This window comes from Tamandua tetradactyla, chromosome 4 (genome assembly GCF_023851605.1).
Source record: "Tamandua tetradactyla isolate mTamTet1 chromosome 4, mTamTet1.pri, whole genome shotgun sequence".
Lineage (NCBI taxonomy): Eukaryota > Metazoa > Chordata > Mammalia > Pilosa > Myrmecophagidae > Tamandua > Tamandua tetradactyla.
In genome coordinates, this window is record NC_135330.1 from 153,911,917 (window position 1) to 153,925,158 (window position 13,242).

Here is a 13,242-nt window from a genome sequence, read left to right on the forward strand (position 1 = left end):
TTTATTTTGCATGTGTGTGTATGTGTGTGTGTGTACATTTTAATCCCGACTTGATTGAATTACAGGTCAGAGTAATTGAACAATGCACATTAAAAAAAGAGTTTTCATTTTAGTTTTATTGTAGTGAACAGTGTTTTTAATTTTCTTGAAAGGCACCCAAGAATAATTACTTTGTGAACCAAAAATATACAAAACTGCACAGAATAAATAGTTCATAAAAATCTAGCTATACTTTCTTGTAAAATAAAGCTACATTGTCCACTTTTGAGGCAACATAAACCATTTACCCTCAGAAGTGCCTTTTTGCTACTAATTTATGGCAACCATCAGTATACATCAATGAAATATAAAATGAGTTTTTCTTACTTGTTTTACACTGGTGAATTACTTGCCACAGGAACATTTCTATAGTGGCCATTCAAATTTACAAAGGATTAATGTTATGAAAGAGACCAAACTAAATAGGTGCACTAATTATATGTACAGTTGAATCTCAGTAGCATTTTTAAAATATCCCAAGAATAAGAATTAAACTTCGAGCACAAATAGCATATCTTAAAACGCAGCAGCATTGACAATAGATGCCCACACAAATGTGCAGAAAAACCCAAAGTGTTACTTATTTACTTCACCTGAACTATTAATCATCTTATTCTTCAATTTCAGAAACCACAGCAGTGACATTTGCTCAATCTTCAAATGTTTAAAAATTTGGGTGACTTCTAGCATATATATAAATATAACCTTACTTTTTTTCTCTACTGTTTTTCTTTATAATTTTCAAATTCCAGTTCCTTTTGCATTTATTCCATGAAAATTAGGTATATTTGACAATGTACATTTTTCCTTACATATCATGTAAGGAAAACCATATTTTCCTTACATATCATGACTATATATACAAGCATATTTTTGAAATGATGAAACCCAATTGTATTTAATCCATGGGTAAAAGCAATTCATGAAAATTAGGGCTGCTTAAATGTTCAACACTTTCAGATGTGCAAGAGGACTTCTATGAAACACTTTTAAGTACATGGAAAAATCTTACTATTATCCTTGAATGATTTATACGCAAAGATTCATTTCATTGGGGACAGAGTGAATTGCCTGAAGACTATGCAATGGCTTCTCCCAGAGATCCCTGAGTTTCTTTTCCTTGTTTTTCATTCCCTTAGGATTCCTGCTGTGCTTAAGTTCTGATTGATGACACACTCATGTAAGGCACTTTACTTAAAAGATTTGGACCTTAGACAGAATCATAGCATTTCTGTAAAAGCTCTCAACCTCTATGTTTGCTGCTCCAGGACTTCTAAATAGTCAGGTTCAGCATGTAAGTTAGCTTTGAGCTCAAAATACTCATTTTTAGTCTGTTCCACTAATACCTTCCTTGGCCTTGTGTACATTAGTGTCTCCATTAATTTTAACTCTTCATGAGCTCCAGGATAATGCACATCTGCATCAGGCTGGAGCTGAGCAATGTTTTTCCTTAGGTATTCTGTGATTCCCAGTTGCTGAAGTTCTCTTTCTTTCTCTAAAATATTCCTATATAAAGAACTGGCATCCCGGAAGGGCAGAAATTCGGGTGATTGGTCTGTGGTTTTGTATTTCACATTTGACCCTGTGAGTGGTGAATGGTTTTCCCTTTCTAAAAGACTTCTTTGGAGATGTTTTACATCACTTCCCTCTTTCTCATTTCTTTCTTCTGCCTCTTCCAAATGCTTTGGACCAAAAGATGGACTTCTATAGACATGAACCATGGGACTCACCATATGCTGCTCATAGAGTGATGCAGTTGGTCTTTCAGTTGTGTGGTGAGTTGTTTTATGACCATACATGCTATACTGAAGATGCACAGGACTGTTGTCTCTCAGTTGCTCATCCACTTGCTTCTTTTTGTATCTTCTCCTGCGATGGAGAACAAGAACCACTATCCCTGCAGCACAGAATACAATAGTTATGAACACAATCAGTAGTCCTAATATTAAAACAGATAATGGCACAGCATCGGTAAGAGACCGCAAAATGGTTTCAGCTGTATTTGTTGCAGATGTAGGAATAGTGACAATCATATAACTAGGCTGAGATGGCAGGGATGGGTTATTTACTAAACCTGGGCAAAGAAGTTCACTATTTAATGTTTTTAATTCCTTTTTGTCTAGATGTACTGGGGAGGTACAAAGTATGTCATCTGTCGCTGTGTTCTTGCTTAATTTTTGTATCCATTGTTGCAATCCAACCAGGTCACAGGAACAATCCCAGGGGTTGTCCTCAAGCTCAATCTGGGTCAGTAAGTCAAGATCATCCAAGATATTACTTACAGGAAGATGGGAAAACTGATTTGTTTTAAGATTTATCCTAGTTAGGGGAACCCCTGCAAAAATATGTGGCGGTAAAACTTGCAGAAGATTGTTATTTAAATAGAGAACTTTGAGTTTAGGCATTGGATTAAAGGTTCCTGGTAATATTTCTTTAAGAGCATTGTATTCAAGATATAAGTATTCAAGATTGTGGAGACCAAGGAACATGCCTCTACTTAATTTGGTCAGATGGTTACCATTTAGATAGAGCTTTTGCAATCTTGTTGTATTTATAAATGATCCTTCTTCAAGAACTTCAATACGATTGTTTCCCAAGTGAAGCATTTCCAAGGTGAAATATTCCACTAAATCAGATTTCATTAAAGTATGGATAATATTCCCTGCTAGAATAAGTTTTCTAGCATTTTGTGGAGGAGGTTTTAGATCAGACAAACTTTCAATGTTGCGCTCTTGACAGTGTATTAGAAGCCCTGATGGGGAAAGTACTTTGCAGTTACAAGGAATGGGACAGTAGGGTCCAGGAAGTTGAGTGGATGGCTTCGTAACATAAGGTATCAAACCTGGTACTTTGGTGGGTGGTTTTAAAAGAGATATGGTCTTGGTTGACATGTGAGTGTCGCTTATTGAAGATGTTACTGCCAAATGTAGTGATCCGGAAGGATCCTCGTGTTCTTCATAGACTGGTGGAGTAGGGCAAATAGCTTCCATTTTTAGTCGGCGTAGTATACTTCCTTTGAAAAATTGAGGGCTATTGCATACAACGTCACCAATTATAGACTGCGGAGGCATGTTTTCCAACCAAATTTTCAGCTGCAATATGTCACAATTGCAAGCCCATTTATTGTCTTCCAACTGGAGATCCAGGATTCGGCCAATGTGTTCCAAAAACCCAACGTATGGCAATGTTTGCAACTGGTTTCCACGAAGATCTAGATGGGTTAAAGGAACAAATCGAAAAATGTTGGGAGGAAGACTCTCGATAGCATTGTCATTTAAAATTAACACTTTAAGCCTGTTGAGCTTGCTAAAGGCACTTGGTTCAATCACGGTGATAAAATTGTTATCTGCTTGCAGGAATTCCAGGTTTTCCAGTCCATGAAAGGTATCTTCTTTAAGAATTTCTAGAGAATTGTGATTGATATGCAGTTGCTTGAGGAGACCAAGGCCATTAAATGCACCAATCTCAATATCTGCAATGTTGTTAAATCCAAGGTGTATTAGGATAGCATTGGTAAACCCAGAAAAGTCATTTGTGTGAAGCATTGTCAAGCCATTATTTGATAAACTCAGGTGGAAAGGTCGTGATGGCGGCACGCTTATTTGTGATAACTTCTTGATACCTTTTTCATCACAGTTTATTAGGATTGTGCCATCTTTTTCCTCACAACTGCAAAGAGATTCACAAGAACCTCTGTCAGAGGAGAGTGGAGATTGGGACTGTAAAGATATACAAGCAAGGAGAGCTGAATATAAGAGATGAATCCACAGCTTCATGTTGTCATATGATGAAATCTGATTCTGTAAAATAAAATGTGATAGTAAAGGGCTTTAGTGGGAAGGAGCAGGGAGGAGATGAATCTGATATTTTCAAAATAATAGGATTTCCTCTGAAAGGTAAAAGTAAAAATCATTATATGAAAATATGAATACTTTGCTGCATCTATATTTTCTTTTCTTATATTTTGATACTAGAATGGGCATGGCTTGGACTACTTTTACCTTGGGACATAGCCACATTTAAAATTTAGGTCAAGGAAAATATAAAACATTGTTGTTTGTATTCACATCTCCCAAATAACTTAAATTTTAGTGAGGCCCTATCTAAACGGACCAGTGATATTTTGATATGTTGCAAAGTTGTATATCTGAGAATTTTTTATTTTTTTAAATCTCAGAATATATGAGTTTAAAGTTTAAGGATTACAGCCTTAATGCAGGTCTTCTCCAAAAGCATAGAGAATTGATGGTTATGTAAAAATGATAGAATGTATTTGCATGTGTGTATGTATGTATGTATGCAATTCATTTATATATTTATATTTTTGAATGGTTGTCACAAGAGAACATTTAATAACAATGACATTCTGTTTAGCATGTTTAATCTTGGCTAAAGATAATTATTAATTTTATTATTTATTAAAAAGCTGGTGTAAAATGGACCTTTGAACATATCACAAAGTACAACAGTATAAGAAGATTGCTGTTTTAACTATGCTATCTAGAACAGTTTCTATAAACATAATTTTGTCAGATATATGCTTAAGTACCCATTCAAATTTCACTTAAGTCACACTGTATTTTGAATTTCAAGAGGATAGACTATTCCCTGTTACTTTTAAATCCCATTATGGATCAAATCAAAATAATAAGAACTACCAAAGAAAAAAAATTGATCTTTAGCACACATTTCAGGCTAGTAGAAAAAAATTAAAAGTTCTCATATACGCTTCTAGCAAATGACTTCCTTCTGCGCTATTGAAACAGGCTTTAGGGCACTGAATGTGATCACATAATTAAGCAGCTGATCTCTCTTATTATAAGGCTTGAAGTCGCCAGCAGTGAACTCAGAAACAAATTGAAGTGTAGTAAAATATTTTAGAATAAATCTAATTTGGTAAATAAAAACGATAGTTTGGGGTGACATCACACATTCTGACTTCTTAAAAATGTAGGACACACACATTTGAAACAGCAGTTTAAAAAATATATAAAGATGCAAGGACAGCAGTGTCAAGGTAAATAACATACCTCTAATGGCATCTAATTTTATTTCCCACATTTAAGCGTTGTACCTTAACTTTATATAAACCATTTTGAAAGATAAGCAAATACCACATCTTATGAGTATCCAACTTTTTGAAATGGTAACTACTTTCATTTATCTTGACTAAACGTGAACGGAAACTTTTAATCTAATTAAAGTTCACAATCAGATAGGACATCCCAGGGTGCAATCAATAATCTTTAAAACAAACGTTCATTACATGACAATACATTTTTTATTTAAAACATGTATGATACAAAGTCTCTAAAAGACAAAAGACTACCAAAGAGCACAAAACAATATAGTGTCCCTCTGCGTACAAGAAAAGTTAGCTGATTTAACATTTTCACAGGGAAAGAGTTTGAATTTAAACAGCTGGGAGTTTTGCTTAGACCCAAGCAGTTTGTTCTTGGAGTCTTCAACTTGTGGATTAGCTTCCACAAACATGAAAGTACTTCTCCATAGATTGCCAAGAAAGATTAAAATTCATGCCACTAGGCACGGCATCATGAATAAATAGCAAATAATTTCCAGATGATTACCTCTCACTATTATTTTTTATTCTATACATTTTATGCTCTTCAAAATGTCTCAAGGAACAGTTTGTAATCCTTTTAGAAATACACACAAATTTGAAGAATGGTACTATATTGGCAATATCTGGCAAAATTTTAAAGAGGTCAGAAATCCCCATCTGTATATTTTCAGAAACTACATATTTTCAAATCTGTAAATAAAAAAAAAGTAGCATAGCACATACAAAGAATCTTTAAAATTCTGCATATGTTTGAAACTCAACAGTGGTGTTTGGAAGTAATCTTTTCTTCAGAAAACTCACATTGACATTGTTTCCAATATCAAACTGCATGCTATTAAAGGAAAACAGTGGCATATTCTTACATCTTTCTTCTCTACAGCCAGCTGTTGGATTAAATGTCTGCTCCTCAGAGAAAGCAGGCATCGGCTACAGAATTAATAATGCCAGTGATCAAGAATGAAATTAGATACCCTTAAGACATGCTAATAAAAAAAAAAAAAAAGCAGACATATAAACTCATTCACTTTTGGATAACGCAAAAATAGGTGTAAGAAAAGCCTGGAAACATTCATCTTACCTGCACAGCAAAGACTCTTCCTGACGTTATCTGTAACGCACAGCTGGAAGAGATGTTCAAAGTAATTCAGTTTCTTTACGAAAAAAGAAAACATCCATCACCGCGTACTTTCTTCTTAAATGCCACTTTGGTCAAGTCCCATAGGTTCATAAAGTTAAAACCTTTGACTAAAGACAAAATGCTGAGCATTTCATCGAAAATATTTCAAACACAGTGCATACTAGATCATCCTCAAGCAGTTGTCCTTTTTCTCCCCCAATTAAAATTCACGGCATACTTCACAGCTACGCTGACTTTTCTGCATATAGTTAACCATTTGCAAGCTGCTGAATGCAGTAAATAAACAGGATGTTTAAAAGAGCTGGGATTGATCACTCTTGCTTTCTTAGGTTTTAGATCCAAGCTGCAGCAGTGTTCCTTTCCTTCCCTTTCTAGTCTTTCTTGTTAGCTCACTTTGTTATTAGTCAGTTTGCCAAGGGCTGGGAAGTAGGCGTAAATAAAGAGACTTCTTGGCTTTTGACTCAGCCTTTAAGCCCTTCCCCATCAGAGCGCTTTAATCTGCCAGTGTCATGTAACACAAGAGACAGCTCCACCTTGGGACTGTTCAACTCCTCCTCTTTCTGCAAGTGGTCTTTCCACTCCTTTTTAATACCAAATAGAATGCAAATGAATTTTGATGGAAATAATTACATGCATTTTTAGATGATGAATAATACATTTTGTTATTATGGCAAGCTAAATAATATATTACGTTAAATTCTTATCTTACACAATACTGTTTGCACACATGTGTGCTGAAAAACTGAGAGCATTCTGCCTGCAGAGTAGTTGCTTCAGTTGCTCTTTTACTAGTATTTATGATTAGAATGGTGCAATAATTAAATGTGAAAATGTTAACACAGACTGCTTTCATGCAATGTCTGTAATTTTGTACTCACCATTTTAAAATGTCAAAAAAAAAAAGACCACCACACCTCATGTCAGATCAGAGACTCTAAATTTTATACATCATTATTTCTTTCCCCTCAGCTAATGTTCAAGAAAGACACTAGAAATGATGTTACCTTTCAGTTATGGTAGATACTGGTTGTTTAGAATGGAATTTTGAGTATTTGAAAATATATTCAAGATACATAATTCTCACTAACTGAACGCTGCTCATCACTTTCAAAAACATGAAATTTCATCCTTATACATAAAATGATACAAGTTAAATAAGCATGTAAAAGTGAAAGTATCTGATTTTTATAGTACTAGCTCAGGCAGATTTTATTTTATAAAATGTTTATACTTGAAAAGTTACCTGTTTCTTCAAGTCTTAACAATTTCTGAATCATCAATAATAAAACTTTCTGCTGTCAGACTCCATTTATGCCAAAAGGCCTATGTTTTAAAAATCATTCTTTTTATCTACACTGTAAATTTCTGAACTTCTTCATATTCGAAGTGAGTATATGAGACAGTATTATTTATTTATTTTTGAAACTTTCTATATATAGAAGCACTCTTGCCTATATATCCTTGAAACTGACTGTATAATGTAGGTCTTATTTAAGCAAACACTTTTTAAAATGGGGTTTGTATTCTTTACATCAGAAAAATATCAGACTGGATTATCCTTTAATGGTAGTCTGTTATTATGTACTCTAATTCATTAAGTTTTCAAATCTCTTACATGGAAATTTTGTCTAAAAAAGAAATGCATTGAGGCAATTTTAATATTTCTATTTTCATTTATATTTCTAATTCATTGAGTTTGTCATTTATTTCAATGACACTGTATGCTTTAAGATGGAATAGATGTTGAGATACAGATGAGGGGGTGGAGCAAGAGTATAAAGACAACTAATAAGGGAATAAAGAGATTAAGAGAATAAAGATAAACAATTGGCATAATCTGCTGCCAGCTAATGACTGTATTCAACCTAACGATTTATTTAGACAGACAGTGATAAAATTAATTCAAATTATTAGAAACTCAAGAATGAGTCCCTTTCTAACTCCATAGACAAATTTCTACAAAAGTATATGTCCGGCATGGGAGGCAAGATCAGTGGAGAAATGTTCTGGAAGTATAGTCTGTGGAGGAAAAGTTGTTCAAACCTACATGGAGACAAATGGAGCAAAATCTGCTGTCTGCTGATGTATGATAAACTTTTATCTCATTCCCCAAGTTGAGAACCTACCTATATTATATAAAATATATGCATAGTGCAATTTGAAGTTATTTCTCTTGAATCCATTTGTACATATTAAATATTATCTTGCAATGCATAAAGTACTGGTTAATTGCACAATAGTAAAGGAGAGAAAAGTAACTAACATGACATTTTTAAAAACATTCTTTACTTCTTTATAAATTTTGGGAGGGAATAAGAAGTAAGACTAGGAAAAGAATTGTTTTTCGGGAGTATGGTGAAACATTTAACTTAATTCAAGGTGGTAATGTTGGTGATGACTTTTACATATCATGGTTCCATGTCAGAGCATTGGACCGCCTTGCTCAGTGCCACATTTATAGTGTTGAAGTCAAGTCATATATTAGATTGATTTCATCTCAGAATCTGGAAGGCTTGCAGAGAGAGCTTTGTGCCATTTCTTGTGTAGACCAGGGCATATTTTTTAATACTCTGAACATAGAAGGTACAGAAGTTGATAACCCTTTGGAAATGATATTACCATAGGTGGATTTTAAATATTCACTAGTATCTTCATTTTTGAAGAAACAAAATTAAACAGAGTAATTCTAAATCAATATCATTTTTAAAGTACTTATATAAATGCTTTAAATGAAACATTCCAAACAAAACTTTGGGAAATAGCTAATAGTACAGGCTCTACCTGCTTTGTGAAGTCAATGGATTAAAATGAAATTTATGATAATTCTATTAAATGAAATATTACAGATTTAAAAATAATGCGTAAATTTTAAATCTATAGAGACTAGAATCCATTAATTTTGCAATCATTAATGAGGTAAAAATAAATAAATTGACTTATTTGCATCACTCTCATTTATAGGAAATACCAATAAAACAATATTACCTTTTATCTTCCACAATTCCATGCTCTGCTATAACCTTTGACTTTGATTCTCAAATCTTGAACCTAGAGGTCTCTCTCATGTTTCGCTGGAAGAGAAGCCCAGAACACTTTGCAGTCATCACTTATTATTTCCTTGGAATGAGGCTCGAAAACTGTGAATGCATTTTCTTCTGAATATAACATATAATTTAACTAAATGAATCTAAGCTTTGGGTCAGGAAAAACATATTTTCCTACCTTTTAGCAAGACATGTCCTTGGAGATGTGTAGGGCATTTGCACATGTTATTGAATGTAATGACTCTCTCACTGATGTTCTACGGGTTTTTGAGGGAATTTTAATGACAGATGTAACATTTTTAAATAACGACTCACGTAAACAGTTGTTTAGGTGACTTACCTTTGCACTGCACATTTAATAAAAAGGTAAATTTGCTTTTTTTTTTTCTTAATCTCAACCCTTTGGAGTTACTCCTGCATGCTCAATTTGATCTGAGAGCATAGGTATAAACTAATAATAGAATTGCCTTATTATAAGGGAAGCATTATAATGAAACTTCCTGCTAGTGACCTGAAGTCTGTTTATTCAAAGGATTTCTCTGATGTCATTGTTTAACCTGGCAAAACCTATAACAAAGCAAAACAAAACAAAATCTTTCTCTTGGAAGCTAAGACTTTGAGCTATCTGTGTATTGGAGATTTCATAATTCCTACTTACCATGAATGGCTTAGCAAACTTAAAAAAATATATATTAAAAGCACCCAAAACACGATGATTCATGTTTCCATGATGGCTAAGGAGCAATTTGTAAGAGATCACGATTTAGTGGGATAATGCTAGAATGTGAGTGATTTTGACTGTAGAAACTCTTTGAAGGAAGAGCTGTATCTATTTAATACAATTTTTTCCTCCATAATATTATAAAGTATGTTATACATTAAAAAATGTCCAAATAAGTAATTATTGAATTTAAACAGTTATGTTTTCACTATTGTAGAATCTTTATGTGTATATATATATATATATATATATATATATAGATAGATAGATAGATAGATAGATTCTCCCTTCCCCACCTCAATATCACAAAAACTTAAAGAATAGATCATGATGGAAAATTAAAAATAAACAAATTGATCTGGATCTTTCCAAATGTTGGTGATTGGTGTTTATCATAACAATCTGTGTCACTACATTCTGACAATATTAACAATGATGTTAGGCAAATACCACAGAATCAAATATGTTAATAGACAAATTATATGTTCTGTGGATTACCTGCAGAAGATTTAAATTCTGGGATGTCATTCTATTGCCAGTCAGAACTCATACATGACTGTCTCTGCTCATCAGCTATTGCTGTGTCAGTGAGGAATGCAGATTTTTAAATAGCTTTATAAAATTGTGATATTAGACCATTTCCCCCCAAAAAGTCAGTTGCCCTTGGATAGCATGTCACTTTTAGTAAGATAAAGCTACAAAAAGTCATGACAATGAATATTATGCAGCAATAGGCATATTATTTGTTAACTTCTCTTTGAGATCTTCTATGTGGAGATATTGCTATTTTTTCCATGGGTGCAAGCAATGCCTTTTAAAATTTCATATGCACAAGTAACACTTATGAAAATGACAGCTGAAATGATAATTGTTCATTCTACATATTTAATATGGATGATATTTTCTAAATGTGAAGAGACTTGTTTCCAAGATAATAAGTTAATTGAAATCCTGCCAATGGCAACCTAAGATAAACTTGTTGACAAGCAAATTTAAGAACTGACAATTTTATGTTTATTTGGATAGAAACAAAATTATCTGTTACAAGTGAATCTATCTTTTGTAAAGAAATAAAAGAATTGGCCAGGTATAAATATTTGTTCTGAAAGATATAACTTAACAGATGAATCAGTACATTTTTCATTCTGCAGTTTTGGCTTGTTAACAACGGAGTTAACGTAAATGGCATTCACTGAACTATTACTATCATCCCTAATATTATGTTAGAAAGTGAATAGTGAATAAACCATTAAGGACAGACTTTATTAAATATCATTGGCTCTTTGGATAAGAAAAATATTTCTGTAAAGCAAAAAAACAAAATAAGAAATTAAATTTGGGGTGCATAATATTTTTTAGATGCTATGTATCTTAAAGAGTAAACTTTTGAGTTGTAAATAATTCGCTCAGGTAACAAGAAAACATTCCTTCAGAATCAATTTATATTCAACACTTAAAACTGCACGAATCTTATCCATACATCCGCTTGAATAGGGGATGAAGGTTAATAGAGACATTTCTGTTAGTGTAAGTATCCTTTGATGATTTACTGCATACATCACTATATTAATCAACATCTTTTCTAAAACAATAAGGATTTCTTATATATTTCAAAATCGTGTATATCCATATATTGCTATGCATATTGTGTTTTTAAGAAAATAAGAGTGGTGTTATATATAAATTTCTATATACCCATATCAAAATATGGCATAGGCCATTATAATAATTAATAAATAATAAATAATAATAAAATTCTAATAAAAACTGATATATAATAACCAACTAAAGAGTACTAGATTTAAAGTTAGATATGTTTGAATGGGCATATACTGTTTGTCTTACCTTGGTGTGTGTGGGGGGGGGGAGTGACTCAGTAGCAATCTCTGGGAGGAATAGTGAATTAATTTTGGATAAACCATATCAGATTTCCCTAGGCAATAAAAAATGCAATTCAATCCACCTACAACACTCATTTGAAGTAGGAAGCACTTTAATTTCACCCACTTACAAAACAATTTAAGTTTGAAGTCTCTTCACTGCAATAAAACAAATACTCCTTGAAATATTTGTATCCTTTTCTGACTAATATTAATCAGGTGGGCTTTTCTAAAAAAAGTCGTTCTTTGTTTTCATTTGTAGCTCCAACTTACTAAAAAATAAAAACCATTTTTTTTGTAACAGATTTTACATTTTAAATGATTATTTGGCAGCAAAGATAATTAAAATTCTAGCTTGTCTATCTTAAGCAATGAATTATTTAAAATAGTACTTACCTGTTCCCCCTTCCTTTTCATAGGGACACATACATTTGACAAAATATTATAAATCTTCGGTAGTAGAAATTGCTTTTCAATAATCTTCTACTGGGGGAAGAAGAAAGAATGACAATAAGAGTTTCAGTCTAAAACCAACCTTGAATATTTGTATAATATTAATAAGAGTTAAGAGAATCCTTTCTAACACCGCATTTGTTTTACAGCTTTTCCTCTCTTTTACCACCCTCTAGTGGATAATTTAAAAAAATATATATATCTTTCAACAGAAAAACGTAGAGTATGTAAGTTTTACTCTAAATATGTGACTCAGGCATGTAGTAGTTCTATTGCCAGGCCATACTCATTTCTCTGGTACTGTAAAAGTACATTTTAAGAATAAAACAAAACTAATCTGAGCATTATTAGGAGAAAAGTATTGCAGAATATATTATTTGTAGGAATAAATGACAATCTCCAATTTTTATTATCCATTAGATTCTTACAGTGGATTATTAAGATTCCTCCAATAAAATAAAGATCATACCATAGTTATTCAGTAGGGCAAAAGTATGTGTTGCATTTTTCAGATCATTATTGATATCTACAAAAATAAGTATTGCTTATATGCAATTGTGAACACTTCAATGATCATCATCACTTTAAAGTAGTAACACATTTGTCCTTCGACAAACCTAAGACATGACCACTATTACAATGGGAAAACTTGAGCATACTGGGGAAATTCACCCCTTACAGTGTCACCGCTAGTAAGGGGCAGCCTCTGGATTTTAACCTATCCCCTCTGGCTTCAGCTTTTGTGCATTCAACAAATCACAGCCTCACCTAGGGAAAACATTTTGTTAAGTGGACAGAATGTAAAGAAAGATACAAATTGAGCCCTGTATATAAAAGGAACAAGAGGCAAAAAGAAATAGATATGTTTGGTTGCTTTTTTCTTA

General features: G+C 32.9%; 1 protein-coding gene across 1 annotated transcript; it reads right to left on the reverse strand.

Moving 5' to 3' along the window:
- Positions 1-871: 871 nt before the first annotated feature.
- SLITRK6 (SLIT and NTRK like family member 6) lies at positions 872-6,721 on the reverse strand. Its single transcript, XM_077158517.1, has 2 exons — positions 6,201-6,721; positions 872-3,839 (listed from the first exon to the last, which is right to left on the reverse strand). The coding sequence occupies exon 2, from the start codon at positions 3,813-3,815 to the stop codon at positions 1,290-1,292; it is 2,526 nt and encodes an 841-aa protein (XP_077014632.1). The 5' UTR covers positions 3,816-3,839; positions 6,201-6,721; the 3' UTR covers positions 872-1,289.
- Between the last annotated feature and the right edge of the window lie 6,521 nt (positions 6,722-13,242).